General features: G+C 43.0%; 1 protein-coding gene across 1 annotated transcript in view; it reads right to left on the minus strand.

The window, feature by feature from the left end:
- KIAA1549 (KIAA1549 ortholog) overlaps positions 1-17,512 on the minus strand; it is a 125,971-nt gene that overhangs the window by 16,195 nt on the left and 92,264 nt on the right. The window contains 2 exon segments of the mRNA XM_027770543.1: positions 4,908-4,954; positions 15,086-15,403. Coding sequence (XP_027626344.1) covers positions 4,908-4,954; positions 15,086-15,403 — 365 coding nt within the window.

Raw genomic sequence — 17,512 nt, forward strand, 5'->3', positions numbered from 1 at the left:
GGAACAGAAGCAGTGCAAGCTAGTATTTCTGTCTTGCTCTTGTTCTCAGAGGGAACGCTCTTAACATTTCATCATGGAGTAGTATCTGCAGAGAGACCCTTTAATAGAACGGAGGAGCTTACTTCTTTGTTTAGTAAGATTTTATTTTTTTTTTACCATGAATAGATGTTGAATTTTATCACATTCTGTAGCGATTGAAATGAGAGCATTTTCTTCCTGTAATCGCCTATGCTAAATCACCATACCACTGCATTGCTGGAATGTATCCAGTTTTGCTGTAATGGGATATCATTTTGTATATAATGTTGGTTATGTTTGCTAACATTTAGTTTCAGGGTTTTTTTTTCTTGCTTTTGTGTTCAGGAGTGAGGCTGGCTGTACTATTTCCTTTCCTGCAAAATTCCTTTCCTTCTTGGTATCAAGGTGATGCGACTCTCGTAAAATGAGCTGGAGAATGTTCTCCTGTTACTCTTTTTAGGGAAGTTTGTATGACATTTGCATCGTTTCCTCCGTCAGTGTTTTGTAGAATGAATGTTGAAGCCAGCTGGCCTAGGGTTCGCTTTGTGGGAAGAAAGAATTTTAATTAAGATTCAAGTTTGTTTAATAGTTTTATGATCATTTAGTATTTATTCTTTCTAGGGATTTTTCAATTTCAAATTTAATTTTTAAAAAATATTCATTTTACTTAATTTTATTCATTGTTGTTGTTATTTTTAAACATGGTATTGGATCCATGCACTCATCAGAGACAGAGAAACTGAGAAAGCAAACCACCAGGTCCAAGACTTGAACTGTAGTCTCCCATGTGGGAGTCTAGAGCCTTAACTACCATAATACCTGCCAGTCCCAATTTTCAAATTTATTAACAAAAACGTGTTCATAAAATCTTTTTAGGACCAGCTGGTGGTGTGGTGGTGAAGGCGGCTGGATCCTGCATGGTCAACTATATGGATCAAATACCAGACCTGGAGGCTTGACAAACCTACTGGGCATATGTGTATACATGCCCAGGATCCAAAAAAGGAGAATGGAAGAGAAGGGATTATGGTGAGGCCATTCTCCCAAGGGGAGTGGGTGATTTCTCCCTTTCCCTCCCTCCCTCCCCCCCGCCTCTGGTGGGTATAGATGGCATATAACAAACTAATAAATGAATAAGTAGTTTTTGTTTGTTTGTTTTTAAACAACAGTTTTTGTCTTAGGGTACACATGCTCACCGAAGAGAGAGACAGACACAGTGAGAGGGAAAGTGGAAAATTACTCTCCCAGGAAGATGGCCACACCACATCCCTTTCTCCTCTATTCTCCTCCCAGGGTCTTGGGTACACATGCACACATGGCCAGAGTGAGTTTCTAGCCACTGAGTCCAAGACTTGACCACGTCGGCCATGTGCGAGTCCAATATCGTAACCACAGTGCCACCTGCTGGCCTCTAAGTAAGTAGTTTAAAAATAAATAAAATAAGTAAATATTTTTAATGTAAGATCTGGATTGATGTGTCCTTTACTTCTCTCTTATTGATAATTTGTTACAGATATTATTTGATTACCTTGCAAAACTTTATCAATTTTATTAGTTTTTGAGAAAAAATTTTTTTTTTTACTTTATTGATCCCTTAACTACAATATTTGTTTTCTATTTCATTCATTAATTTAAATTCTCTCTCTCTCTCTCTTTTTCTTTTTCTGGAGAGAACTTTGCCATAGGGAGCATGTGCTCGCTGGAGAGGCAGAGAGACAGAAAGTGAGAAATCACCCCCCCGGGGGGATGGCCACATCAGAATCCCTTCTCCATTCTCTTGTCAGGATTTTGGGCACACACACACATGCCCAGCATGAGTTTTAAGCCACCGGGTCTGTACCTCAAACCACAGTCAACTATGTGTGAGTAACTACATTACTAATGTAATGTAACCATTACACCGTCTGTTGGCCCCTCATGTAATTATTTTAACATCGGTGTTTGATAACCCCAATATTTGGATCCCCTGTGGTTCCATTTCTGTTGTCTATTTTAAAAATATTTTTTCTAGTTATGTTTCCTTTCTTCTTATGTGCATGATAACATACAAGGGTCTTCAAAAAGTGCATGAAAATGCATAATATAAAAAAACTATGCATGAGAGCAGCAGGTGATGTGGAGGTTAAGGTAGCTGGAACACATATGACTGACTGTATGGTACAAGTCCCAGACCCACTGACTTGAAAATCACTCCGGGCACCTGGGCAAAATCCTACAAGGAGAAAGGAAAAGGGCTTGTAGCATGGCCGTCCCCTCTGGGGAGTGATTCCTCACTTTCTCTCCCTCTCTCTGTATCTCTCTGTGCCTGCAAGCACACATACCCCATAGAAACAAACAAGCAAAACTATGCGTGAATTTCAAAATTTTTTGCACTAAAATAAACTTACATTTTGATTCTATTTTTCCACAAATTTGTGAAGTCCCTTGTATGTGTGTGTAAGAGAGACACGTACTGCTGCAATACACATACATGCCCCGAGTAACATGACCTCCCTCTGAAGGGGATTTACATTTGCTTCTGCAAGGTAGGGATTCCTAATCGCTTTCCAAAGCTGAGGTTTAGTTCCTGTAGGAACTGATGTACTCAGAGTTCACCCTCACTCCTAGGACATAACACCTGTGGTCAGAACTTGAAACCTTTGGGTACTGACAAGGGTCTCCTCTCCTTGGTCTCCCAGCCACGAGAGTCTTAACAACAGCTTTGTCCACCTTCTCGGCCTCTCAGTGCTTCTTTAGAACCAGCAGATACCGCCCTTGGAGGAAAAGCAGCCCAAAAGGCAGGAATCATCCCTGGGTTTTCTGGATATTAACCCCATACTTCACTGCTCTGTTGGCTCTCTGGGTTTTTAAAATTTTAAATACAAATTTAAAAAACTAAATTAAAAAATATTTTTGAGTTTTTAATTTTCTTTTTATTGCCAGAAGACATGTACGATCTCCACAGAGTGAAAACGAGCAAGCATCCCCAACAGGAAGTGGTGGCGCAATCCTCCCTCCACCCCGTCTGCATTTTTTGCGGTGCCCCCACGTTTTTCCAGCTGCCAGGGTGTAGGCTCAGGCCTTGGCGATCTGTGTAGAACCAGCTCCCAAAGCACAGTGCTTACCCACTGTGTTACGGGCAGGTCCTCTCTGGGGTTTTAATTTTTCTTTTAAAGACTTATTTAACTTATTATTATTATTTTTCAGTTTGACCAGAGACAGAGAGAGTGCACAAAAAGTGAGAAAGCAAGCCGCAGGGCCGGGTCCAGGACCCAAACTGCAGTTGGCATGTGGGAGTCCAGCACCTTAATCCCCACATCACCTGTTGGCCCCTCTGGGTTTTTTAAATTCAAACATCTCACCTAGCTTTTCTAGCTGTCCTCAGCAAGGGGTTGGTTCCAATGATCTGCTCCGTCACTATCAGCAGCATACCCTAACTTCCAATGCTCCCCTCCTCTTCTGGCTAGATCAGTAGAATACACAACTCAAGGGTTTTGTAACTGCTCATATTAGCTAAAATAAATGTGTTTGCAAAATATTTTAGAAACTAGATGGGACCAGCAGCTAGTATAATGGCTATGTCACTGGACTCCCATGTAGTCGACTGCGGTTCAAATATCAGACCTGGTGACTTAAGCTCATGCCGGGCACGTGTGCATGCGTGCCCAAGATCCCGAGAGGAGAATGGAGGAGAAGGAATTGCGGCATGGCCATCCCTCCTGGTGGGGGGCTGATTTCTCACTTTCTGTCTCTCTGTCTGTCTCTGTCTTTCTGGCGAGCGCATGCGCCCTATAGCAAACACCTCTCCCCCCCGCCAAGAAAAAAGAAGAAATGAAACTAGCCTATGGGGCATCCCATATTCCGGAACCTCTCCCTTCTTAGGAGCTCTGTTTTTCCTTTCTCTCCTTCAATAAACTCCCCGCTTTGTTAGTCCCCACTTTGCTAATAAACTCCCCGCTTTGCTAAACCTACTCTCTGTGTCTGCGACTCTAATTCTTCCTGAGCATGTGTCACAAGAACCTGTGTCTCACTGCGAGTGTGGCCCTGATCACCCTGCGCCCCCACATTTCTGCCTCATATTCTGGTGCATTGGCTGGGAAGCATCTAGACTCCCTTTCTTCACGTCGGAATGAACCCATCAAGCTACAAATTGGCGGCTGGGACAAGGTCTCCAGTGAACGCCCATCATGACTTCTAGCACGGGACTCCAGACAGACCTCTGGTAGAGAACCCTTAACTGCTGTCCCCCCCCATCATCGCCCAGTTGAGCAGGAGGAAGTCAGAACGATTGACCCTTGTGCCCCTAGCAGCAGTCAGGGATTCCTCTGCAGAGTGGGGAATGAGGTAGGAGACAGGGACCCTAAAAATATACTTAGGGCATGGGCCCCAAATGGAATCACAGAATAGCTAAGTCTGAGATGGAGGTAGTGATGGATCAGTGACTCATCTAGCAGCCAGGACCTAAAACAAAGGCTTTTTCCAGGCCCACCACATTCCAGGGAGAAGATAAGATAATGGTTTTCATGGCCCAAAGTTTCTAGACAAAGAAACCCACTCCAATAGTTGGAGAATAATTGGACCCATTCAGCATGTGGCCCTCCCCACCAGGAGGGGAATGCATGCACAAGCCCCACCTAGAACCTAAGTCACAAAGCCCTTCCTGATCCACATAAAAACCCCTTGCCACAGTTTTTTTTTTTTGCAATCTATTTTCTGGGACTCCTCCCTTCTTGGGAGCTCTGTTTTTCTTTCCCTCACCTTAAATAAACTTCTCACTTTGTTATTTCCCACTTTGCTAATAAACTTCCTGCTTTGCTATACCTACAGAAAGAAGGAAACAAACAAACAAACAAACAAACAAACTAGCCTATGTGAAGAAGTCATAATACATTTTGTTCTGAAAACTTTACCTTGGCAATGGGCCCGATGGGGGAGTCATTCCATAGTCTTCGTATCTCTGGAAGAAATTCAGAAGAACGTGAAGGTTAATATTCAATACCTATTATAAAGTGACAATAGCAAACATAAATTTAGGTTTGCAGGATCAACTTTTAGGAAGATTATTTTTTATTATAACTTAGCATGCTAGTGGGCATTCTGAAATCAGTTATGCTGCAAGTTTCAGTTTGGCAACCAGGCTTTAGAAAATCTACAGCTGAATCCCACCTCTTCCCTTCTTTTTGAATTATGTAACAAAAAATGTGAGTTAACAGATAGACTTTCTGTGTCTGCTCTTCCCAACAGGCTCACTCTCTATAAATCTGTATCTTCTGAGACAAGGTAGGCCAGAGTTGCCACATTTAGGACAAATAACTACTCCCGGGAGCCACCACAGTCACCGGGTCGGCGGGTGACCAGCAATACTCACACCTCAGAAACTCAACCATCAGGTGTTGCATTGTGCCACAGAACTCCGTAAGAAGAGAAAGAATACAAAAACAACCAGAAATTAGAGAGACCCTAAAAGATAAAGGTAGCACCTTCCATTTCTGACCGTTTTCTGATTCTAAGGAGACCCAGTTATCCTCCCAGCTCTTAAATTCCAAAGGGGCCCCCCATCCTTCAATCAACGCTTTTAGCTTGAGCTAATCTGAACCTAGTGCTCTTTGACTAAAATGATCCGTCAAACGATGTAGAGATCCATACGTCAAATCTGCTGCACTCCACGTGAGATCTGTTGATTTCATACATAGGACTCTTAGTTCAACAACTGTGAATCACTACTGAAACCGAGCAAGAACTCCCTAATGTATTTTCTAGGGTTCCTGAAATATAAAGTCCATTTGCATTGTAATGGCCCGGAGTAAGGAGTAAGTCTTCAGACTTTGGTTACGATAATGACCAACATGGACCAGGAGTGGGGGTCATTTGACCTCTAAAACTCTCACTTAAAGGAAAGAAGGTTTTCATTTCAGTGTGTAAGATGTTTTGTAGACTGGAAACTGCTGGTTGTGAGCTCAGAGACTCCAGGCTGAACGGTTCCAGACACCTGAAGAGGAATTTGATTATCTAAGGCCTCACCAATCAAGAATGCCCACGAGCTGATCACGCCCTCTTGAACCAATCACTGAACTGATCATGCGCCTGGGACCTCTGCCCCTAATTTTGCCCTTAAAAACGCATGTGGGGAACACCTGGGGAGACCGGGTCTTTTCAGCATGAGCTGCCCGCTCTCCTTGCTTTGCGCTTTGCAATAAAGCTGTACTTTCCTTCACCACACCATGTGCCTATGGTTTGGTTTTATAGTGCTTGGGCAAGCGGACCTGATTTGAGTTCAGTAACAATACCTTGGAATCAGACGTTTTACCAGAACACTCTGGAGAGAGTCCTTCCAACTTCAGTCGGTCCGGCCCATAGTTTGCCCTTGAGCTTCACGTTAAGGCCTAGCTTTGCAGTTGCCTTTATACTAGATATGTCTCTCTGTCTGTCTCTTTCCTTTTAGGTTTTTGCCATAGGGCGCATGTGCTCACCAGAGAGAGACACAGAGACTGAGAGGGAAAGTGAGAAGGTATGCACCAGGAGGGATGGTCACATATGTACATGTGCCTGGCGTGATTTTCAAGCCACCAGGTCCAGGACTTGAACCTCAGTCAGCCATGTGAGACTCCAGTGCTTTAACCACCAGCCCACCTACAGACCCCACTCTCTTTTTTAATTGCCAAAAGATGTGTGTGCTTGCCAGAGAGCGACAGGGAGAAGGGAGCAAGGACTGTCAACAAGGAATATTCACTGCAATCCATTCTCTTCCATTTCTCCATCCTGTCAGGACTTGGGGCACACACATGCACTCGGTGGGTTTGTCAGACTGCCAAGGCCAGCACTCACACAGCAGTCGGCCACATGGGATCCAGCTCCCCTGACTGCCAGACCACGGGCTCGCCCTACGTCTTCCTTTTCCTCAGCTGTCACTCACTGAATTCCTATTTTGTGTGCAGCCCTGTATGAACAATAACTCAGGCCCACATCACTAACAAGGCGCTCGCTCCCTCTGTTTTGTGGATATAATCAATCCATAAAGAAGGTAGGGAATTCTTCTACCCACCTCCCCAACTACTACCTTGCCCCTGGTTCTCAAAAACACTTCCCTGTGGGAACCAGCAGTTAGCGTAATGGCTATGTCGCTGGACTCCCATGTAGTCGACCGCGGTTCGTGTCCCGGACCCGGTGGCTTAAAACTCACGCCGGGTGCGTGTGCGTGCGTGCCCAAGATCCCAAGAGGAGAATGGAGGAAGCCCTGTATGAACAATAACTCAGGCCCACATCACTAACAAGGCGCTCGCTCCCTCTGTTTTGTGGATATAATCAATCCATAAAGAAAGTAGGGAATTCTTCTACCCACCTCCCCAACTACTACCTTGCCCCTGGTTCTCAAAAACACTTTCCTGTGAACAAATCTTTATTTGTTAGGGAAAAAGTAGAGAATTCAGAGTCAGACTGGCCAAGCTACCCAACTTCCCTGGGCCTATTTCTTTATGCCAAGAAGGACATAATGATGGCTACCCCACACAGAGTTCTGAAGGGATTACTAGACAAGAGACTGTGGTCAAATTACTTTACCTTCCCACCTTCTTTCTTCCAGCCCCTTGGCAGGGGGGGAGAGATTAGAACCTTGTAGACTTCTCCAACCAAGGAAAACTAAGCTAAAACGGATTATGTTAGAAGAAGGGAACAGAATGAAAAGAAACTTCAACCCTTCTTCCAAATAATGAAAGAGAAATCTGAGACTGGATAAAGATTATCTTCAGTCGTCCTTATTCTTTCCCCATGGTTTCAACTTTTTGAACATTCATATGCATTTTTTAAAAAAATCTAGGCAGACCAGTTTACCTACCACCACTTCAGAAGGTCTAAATGATAGACTAAAGAAAACAGTGAGAAATGGCTGTCCACTTTTTATCTGCTGTTTATTACAGTGCCGTGCATTTCAACTTTATTGTAGTCAGAAAAAGGAGGTCATGTTTCTAGAGACCACGTGCCCCAGGGAAATGTTATTTTTGTTTGTTTGTTTTGTTTTTTAATGCAGACAGCATTTGTGTGATTTTGTTGCAGGCTAAATGGGTCACACCTATATGAAAGTTGGAGGCACAAAATTAAATTTAAAGATCTCGATCAACTATGTCAACAAAAAATATCTTATTTTGGGCTGGCAGGTGGCAAGGTGATTAAGAGCACTGGACTCCCACTGACCGTGGTTCAAGTCCTGGGCCTGGTGGCTCACTTTTTAACTTTCTCTCTCTCTGTGTCCCTCTCTGGTCAAATTTAAATAAATAAATAAATAAAGTTTAAAAAAGAATTCCTAAAAGAAAATAATCTCAAGACCAGTAGTTAGCATAATGGCTATGTCACTGGACTCCCATGTAGTCCACTGTGGTTCGAGTCCTGGACCCAGTGGCTTAAACTCACACCAGGCACATGTGCGTGCGTGCCCAAGGTCCCGAGAAGAGAATGGAGGAGAAGGGATTGTGGCATGGCCATCCCCCCTGGGGGGTGATTTTTCACTTTCTGTCTCTCTGTCTCTCTCTGTCTTTCTGGCAAGCGCACAAACCCTATAGCAAAAACCTCTCCCCCCCCAAAAAAAAAGAAAAAGAAGAAAATACTCTCATTTTAAAGAGTTATTTTTCTTATCAGTATAAAACATAGGTCAATTTCATGAGAAAGACAAGCCAAATAGCTGGTAAAGTCTAGGACAGACTTAAGGTAAAGCAACCAAAAAGCAGGTCTGCTTGTAAAATGTCATAGCCCGCAGACCCACACCTGCTACTTAGAGGACTACTCCAGAGAATTTTTCAACTTTACTCAGGGGAGCAGAAACATCTCCTATCAAGTGGCCTGACTCACTGATGCATAAATAACACCTTTACTTGGCAAAAAGGAGCAAGAATGTCATCCGATGGTAAACAAAGGCTCCTGTGGTAACTGAAGGCACCTTGAAATCTACATTCCTGTGGTTTTTCACTGTAGTCAGAAGCAGCAAATAAAGGGTGATCAGGTTCTTTCTGGCAACAAACAGTAACTTTACCACCAATTTATAAACATATTGAAAGTATATTAGGTATGCACGGATACGGCCCTTCGGTTCTGGTGTTCCACTAGATTAAACTACTACCCTCCTCACCAAAATTCATCAGCCTACCATCCAAACCTCACGATAAGAAAACCACTACAACATAGAGTTTATAAAAACCTTCCTGTGGATTTAAATTCATGGTTAAGAGAGTCGCTTAAGGCATTATCATGGAATAAATAATAACACGCATCTATCCAAAAAATTCCTGCTAAAAATTAATCAGCAGAAACCACAGAAGTAAAGCAGCAGAATCCTGCTATAAACTGAGAAAAATGGTGGCTAAGGAGATAAACAAGACTCTGAAAGCTGATGTGACTCCTAACCCCGGCCCCAGGATACGCTGAGTTACATTCCCGTTTAGAAAGAAGTTGACTGTAGAGTTGAGGGCAGGGGGAGGAGAACCCAGGCAAAGCCTTGGAGCAGAGAGAAGTCGACTAAGGGCCAGCAGGACACAAGCTCAGGTCAGAGAGTGAGATGAGGCTCTTTCCTTTGGAAATATCAACACCACGCTAAGAGGTTCTTGGTAGGTCTTCCTCTTCATCCTAAGTCTTCTTGTCATCCTAAGGATGCACCCAATTGTTAGTCCCTCAGCAGCGTGGTCTACTCAACACCAGTAAGTGGTGTTTTACTTGTCAGCCACCATGCTAAGCTTGGCACCAGAACTGTGCCACCCTAACACCCTACATTCAAAATCAGAGGCCAGGAGACAATCAGGAAGCTGCTCCAACAATTATGGTGAGCGATGACGGTGACTCCCACTAGTGTACTGCAGTGGAGGAACTCAAGAGGAAGCATCCACAAACCTCTAGCCTGTATTTAAAGGTTTATTCATTCATTTCTTCCATGAGAAAGAGAAACGGAGAGAGAGAAAAGAAGGGAGAGACTGGCACTCCCCCCAGGGTCTTCCCCCTGCAGTCTCCTCCCAGTCTAAGCCAGCCCAGATCATGGGCATGCACGCATCCGGCGTGCTCAAGGCCTTAGGGCGTGAACTTCAGCCTTCTGTGGATCTAGATCTTCCTCTGATACCTTTTACTTTTGCCTGAAAGACTTCTTATAACATTTCTTATCATGCAGATCTTCTAGTAATGCATTTTTTGGACTTTCACGTGTCTGGAAAAGTTTTTACTTCACCTTTCATTTTGAAAGATACTTTTACTGGATACAGAGTTCTCGGTTAGCCATTTTTTTCCCCTTTCAGTTCTTTGAAGATTTGATCCAATGTCTTCTAAACAACGTGGATTATACCATCATCATATCATAGTATTTGTTCCACTGCATGTATCCTTTTTCCATGGCTACCATTAGGATCTTTATGACTTGCTCTAAGCAATTCGATTATAATGTTTCTTGGAATAGTTTTCTTCATGTTTCTTGTGCACCCTGTTCATCAAGCTTTGTAGATCTGTGGACTTAGTTTCCATCAAATTTGGAAAATTTTAGCCATTTTTGGCCATTTCTCTAATAAAAGTAAATTCGGGCCATCAGGGAGCATGGAGGTTAAGGTGGCTGGATCCCACATGGCCAACTGTGCAGTTCACATTGTGAACCTAGTAGCTTGACAATCACGCAGGGCACATGTGCATGTGTGCCAAAACCCCAAGGAGAAAAGTGGAGGAGAAGGGATTGTGGCAAGGCCATTCCCCTGGGAGGTAGAGATAATCTCTCTCTATATATGGTGAGCACATATGCTCTATACACAATAAAAGTACATTTTATTATATATATATTTTTTTAATAGAAATTTTTAATATAGGGGTCGTGTGCTTACTAGAGAGACAGACAGAGACAGACAGTGAGAAATCACCCCTCAGGAGGGGTGGCCACACCACAATCCCTTCTCCTCCATTCTCCTCTCGGGATCTTGGGCTCACACACATACGCGCCCAGCCCGAGTTTTAAGCTGCCAGGCCCAAGACATGAACCACGGTTGACTATGAGGGAGTCCAGCAACATAACCATTATGCCATCTGTTGGTCCCTTGTTGTGTTATTTGAGATTTATACCATCATATTATGGGGCATATACAGATGACAAAATAATTATTCTACAGTGAATTAAATTAACATACCTCTCAGCTCACATAGTTCCTTGGTTTATGACAAGAGCAGTTAAAATCTAGTTATTTAACAGAACCTCTCATACAATACAATTTCATTAACTATAGTCTTCGCATTGCTTATCAGATCTTTGGACCCAGTCATTCATCTCTTACTTTGCGTTCTCTGACCTGTACCTCCTCATCCTCTCCCCTCACTCCACTCTACCTCCAATAACTTCTGCTTTATTCTCTAACTCTGTACATGGATCTTTATTTTTCAATTCTACCAATTAGTGAAATCATACGATAACTGTCTTTCTGGTTTCATTTAGCAGCATACTGTCCTCCAGGTCTATCCATGTTGTGGCATGTGGCAAAAACTCCTTTCTTCAGGCTGAAAAATAATCCCACTGTAGACACACACACATTGCATTTTCTTTCTCAAATTCTCCACTGATTATGCACACTCAGATTACTTCCATATTTTGACTACTGCAAATAATGCTACAGTGAACATAGGAGTACAGGTATCTTTACAAGGTGGTGACTTTATCTCTTCGGTACATATCCTGAAGAGGGACTGCTGAATCATATGGCAGTTCTATTTTTAATTTATTCAGATACCTCCATACTGTTTTCTACAATGGCTGTACAAATCTATATTCCTACTAACAGCATCCTGGAGTTTTTCATTACCACACCCTTACTAACACTTATCTCTTTTTTTTTTTTTTTTTGGAGAGGATTTTGCTATAGGGCGTGTGCGCTCACCAGACAGACAGAGAGAGACAGAGAGACAGAAAGCAGGAAATCACCCCACAGGGGGGATGGCCACACCACAATCCCTTCTCCTCCATTCTCCTCTCGGGATCTTGGACACGCACGCACACGCACCCGGCGTGAGTTTAAGCCACCGGGTCCAGGACGCAAACCACGGTCGACTACATGGGAGTCCAGCGACATAGCCACTACACTAACTGCTGGTCCCACACTTACCTCTTTTTGATAAAAGCTATTCTAACAGCTGTGAGGTGTGTTTCATTTGTGTTTCCCTGATGATTAGTGATGGTGAGCATCTTTTCATATACCTGTTGGTCTTTATTTTTTTTAGGTTTCTGCCATAGGTCGCATGCTCTCACCAGAGACAAGGAAAAAGGGAAAGTGAGATACCCAGCCTTCAGGGGGGATAACCACACCACAATCCCTTCTCCATTCTTCTCTCAGGATTTTGGGTATGTATGCACACACATCTGGCATGATTTTCAAGCCACCAAGTCTGGAACTTGAACCACAGTCAACCACATGGGAGTCCAGCACCTTAACCACCAAGCCACCTGCTTCCTCGCCACCATTGGTAATTTTTATGTCTTCTTTGGAGACATGCCTATTCATATCCTTTGCCTATTTTTAAAATTAGGTATGTGTTTTTTCTTTCTCTCTTTCTTTTTTCTCCAACTTGTCAAAGAGTGTGTTCACTCACCAGAGAGAGACAGAGTTAAAGAGAAGGGAAAAGCTCCTCCCAAATGAGATGTGGTCATAACCACAATCCCTTCTCCTTCATTTTTCTATTCTGTTGAGATTTTGAGCATATACACACACGTAACCATCATGTATGAATCCCAGGGCTGGGATTCAAACTGCAGTCAGCCATGCCAGATATGGCTGCCTTAACCACCAGGTCATAGGGCTGGCCCACTAATATGTTCTTCTACTATTGAGTTGTAAGAATTCCTCATAAATGCTGGGTATTAAACCCCTTCTCAGCTATGCATTGGTAATTTTTTCCCCAGTACACTGGCTGTCTTTTCATGTTGTGGCCGTTTCTTGTTGTGCAGAAACTTTATAATTTGGTGTAATACTATTTACTTTTGCTTTTGCAGCTTGAGATTTTGGTCCAGTATCCAAAATATCATTGCCAAAGCTAATGTTAATGAGCTTTACCTACTATGTTTTCTAGAAGGTTTGTGGTTTCAGGTCTTATATTTAGATATTTTATCCATTTTAAAGTTTTCTGTTTGCTTGTGTGTGTGTGTGTGTGTGTATAGTGTAGTGTAAGCTAAGGGTTCAATTTCATTTTCTTGCATGTGGAAATCTAGTCTGGATTTATTTCTGGGCTATGTTAATTGGTCTATATTTGTCTTTATGTATACTATACTGTTTTGATGATTATAGCTTTGTAGTATAATTATAAACCAGGAAGTATGATGCCTTTTCTTTTGTTTTTCTCATTATTACTTTGGTGATCATTTCTTTAATTCTTTCTTCCATTTGTCCCCTTCTTCCTTTGAGAATTTCATGTAGCATAGTTCTTATTCCTATGTATTCAAGGGCACTTCTACAGTATCTGATCTGCCATTAATCCTGTCCAGTGTATTTTCCACCTCATAAAAACTGAAGTTTTCATCAGCTTGATTTATATCCTTTAATATATTCAAAGCCTCTAAGTAACATGTTTGATCATTCCTTTAGCTTCCTAGGCATACAGAAGTTCATTATAATAATTCCTTCAGTATTCTTTTTTGTTGTTATTGCCAGAAGGCATACACACTCTAAGAGAGACACAGTGAGAGAGTGTACCCCCTCACACCCATAAGTTGTGGTTATGCCACAATCCTTTTTCCTCCCTTTCATCAGGATTTGGGGCACATATGCATGCACACGTATCAGTGTGTTTTTCAAGCTGCTTGGTCTGGACATGAACCATGGTCAGCCATGAGGGATCTAGTTTCCTATACAAGACTTAATCACTGTGCTATAGGGGCAAATAATTCTTTTAATATTCTTATCCACTAATCTACCATCTGTGTCATCTTCCTGCTTCACTGCTTGTCAGATTAGTTTTTATTTGGGGTCAGATATTATTAATTTTACTTTTTAAAAAAATTTATTCATGATAAAGTAGTTTAATATTTATTGTTTAATTAATCTACATTTCATATTAAAAACAGCAATGGTTGAATGGAATTATATCTCTCCTAACATTGCAGGTGCTGTGACTCCTATGCTTTGAAAAAAACAACCTATTACTAAAGACCTACTTGGAAAATTCAAAACCATTTCAGGATCAAAGTTATTTCAGCATGTTTACTGTCACCCAATTTTACCTTTATAAGGGTAACAAAATCAGAAGAACTCAGCATAAACACCCCCGAATTAACAACTTTAAACCATGACCTATTAACTTTTATTTAGAGTCAAATCTTTGAGTCCATTTATTCATCTGAAATTAGCAGAAAATAATATCAGAGTTACTTCCTTAAGCTGGGCGTCTTATGTATCTTGAGAAGGTAAATTTGAAAGGACTGACTAAACGTGAAAAATGTAGACCCTGTAGCGTAGTAGCTGAGCAAGCCAGATCCTGCATAGCTGACTGCAGTTTGAGTCCTAGCCCTGGCAGCTTGAAAAACACACCAGGTGTGCAAACCTCAACAGGCTGGTACTACTGCAGGGATTCTTTCTCTCGCACAAACGCTTTTTTCTCTCTCTTTCTCTCTGGTGAGTGCACATGATCTCTGGCAATTAAAATTAAAAAGGGAAAAAAACCATATGATAACAATGGCATGCAAAACAGAAAATGCCAGCTCCCAAGATGGAAAGTTGACATTTGAAAATGGTTGTTCTTTTTTGCTTGTGGCCTGGCTGCCGTGTCTTAGGGCCTTTCTGGTCCCAGGTGGATGTGTAAGTGAAACAATTTGGGTACATTCTAAGCTTAGCTGTTTATGAAGACATCGATGAGCACATGTTCAGAGAGGTACTCCACCCCCACTTCATGACATCGTGAGGAACCCAGAAAACTGCTTCTGTAAAAATCTCCCTCAACAAACAAAATATCAGACCTTCATAAAAGGATGCTTCTGACAATAAGCATTAACTTGGAAGAGTTCTGCGTGGAGACTGAAAGTGAGGCGGTGGTGGTGGTGGTGGTGGGATGGACAAAACTCCAGCATCTTGCCTGTGAGAAAACTCTAGAAGTGCATACTTACACTGCATGGATTGTTGGCCATCTGGGCTGGGCTGTAGAAGGACCCCCACTGGGTGGCTCGCCTCTCTTCCCGGGAAGGGGTGCTGTTCACAGGCAGGCCACCTGGGACCCCAGGGCCCGCACCCGTGGTGTCAGAGGGCTGGCTGCTGGGCGCCACGAGGGCAAAGGCGTCGTCCAGGAGGGAGTGCATGGTCTGGCGTGCCTCCTCGATGGACGGCTGGGGCGGGATGTACTGGGAGGATGGGAAGGGCAGGACTGGATACCTCCCCAGCTCAGCCGAGGACGGTGTCTGCACATCTGCTGGGAGGTCAGGGTCGGACTGCAGAGTGGGAAATGACAAAGGAGAGGAGAATCACACAAGAGCTGTTGGAGCGATCCTCACACAAACACCCAGGGCCAAAATGTAATTTAATGATCTTCCAGACACTGAGGGAAAAATGTCAAAGAATTGAAAAGTGAAAGCTGAGGAATATGCCTTACATTTCATGGGAGATAAAGGCTTGAATTGGGAAAAAAAAGAAAAAAGTGGAACTATTCAACAATCACATTGCAGTGACACTGAACCGTCTAAAATGCATTTCAGTACCTGGGAGCATACTTTTTTTTTTTTTTTTTTATCATTAGCCTCTAAGCAGCCAAAAACCATGTTTCAAAGTGTATATACTAACAAAACAAAACAAAAACCTGGTCAATCTTTCATGATACAGAAACCAAAAGCAAAGCAATCTATCGACTACTCTCAATAGACAAAAAAACACCCCTGTATACCCCTACAAGACATCAAAGTCACCACCATCTTAAAACTTGGTGCATATATAAACAATTACAATACCTATCACAACAATTATTTACACTGTTTTAAGTAGGGACGGTTATTTACCAGAAATCCTCTCTCTTTAAAATGGAAGTATGTCTGAATAGCATGAGTCATTAAGAAGGGTTTAAATTATATTTTCTACTCACAGTTGAAGAGACAGGAATGTAAGCGACAAGATTTTCAAAGTTTGATTTTCTTACAGTATATTATAAGCAAAATATTGTCATAAAATACACCAGGTAAATTCTCAGGCAAAACAAGGAACCAACAGAAGTAGAGCCCTTTCTGGGTCCAAACAACACAGTTACTGCAGTCCACAACGAAGAGAGAAAAAGTTCTGCCTAGGGGCTGGAGACCCTGTGTCTTCTGTGAGGAAGTCAGGGGCTGAGACCCCTTGCCCTCTGCAAGGAAGGCTGGGCTCTTTCTCCCCAGAATGCTTTGCTCAAGACTAGACTGCAGTCTAGCTCAGCTGGTTGGGTTGCCCTACTCAAGGGGCCAAGGGAGACTTCCCCTACCTGGGCAGGCCATCGCATCTACTAGAAACTACTCCACAGACATGGCCTCATCTTGGCCAACTGTTTGGAAAGGGCTTTCTAGTGATTTAAAGTCTGTCCCATGGATGATCTGTTATTATTCATGCCAGCCAAAAGGTGAGTGGCTGCTTAACTTCAAAAAAACCATACTTCAGGGAACCAGCACATGGCGTAATTTGGTCACATAGCTGGACTACCACATGGTCAATCGTGGTTCAAGTCCTGGAACTGGTGACTTGAAATTCACATCAGGTGTATGTATGTGTGCCAAAAATCCCAAGAGGAGAGAAGATTGTGATGTGGCGTGGCCAGGCGTCCTGTCCCCTCCCCCTGCTCCCAGGTGATTCCTCACTTCCTGTCTCCTTCTGTCTTTCCAGCAAGTACATGTGATCTATAACAAAAATCTCTCTTAAAAAAAAGGAGGGGGAGGCAGAAATGTACTACAAACTGGCAAACCCACAGACAGCCCATGGATCTGTTTCGATTGGCCTGCTCAGTCTAACCAGTATTTTTAAAAATCTGAAAATTTCATATTAACACTCAGATTTCTGATGTCCTTGGCAGGATCTGAAGCTCTGGTGTGACCAGGCCTTACCCCCACACAGAAGCAGCCAACTACCGCTGAGCAGAGGCTGCAGGGGCTCTTCGCTCCTCAAGGGCCCCCACTAGCAACCTCACTCTCATGCATATCGCAAACCTGGCCATCTAAGTCCGTTTCTATAAAATTGCAACTTCCAACTAAGGAAGAGTCTGAGGCCCCAAAGAGGGGCCCTGCTTTTCTAAAATAACATTAGAAGGAGCCTGTGTTCCTCTCCTGGACTGGGGTCCATGCTCATATATTCTTCTCCACCTCTTGGTTTTCTTGAGGAACAAATAAGGAAGACCACTCAGTGGTATGGTGCAACCTACCAGTCCACCTCCTGTGTGATAAGAACGAAGGTTTCTCCAAAGACAGAATGAAGTTCCTGCCAGTGATCCCAGCAGCTAGCTAGGCAGTACTGTAAGGAAGCAAGCAGGGTGGGCACATACTTAACTCCAAATATGGGCCAGCCAGTGGAATGGGGGTTATGACAGGCGG

The sequence above is a fragment of the Tupaia chinensis genome, unplaced genomic scaffold (genome assembly GCF_000334495.1).
Source record: "Tupaia chinensis unplaced genomic scaffold, TupChi_1.0 Scaffold000140_1, whole genome shotgun sequence".
Lineage (NCBI taxonomy): Eukaryota > Metazoa > Chordata > Mammalia > Scandentia > Tupaiidae > Tupaia > Tupaia belangeri.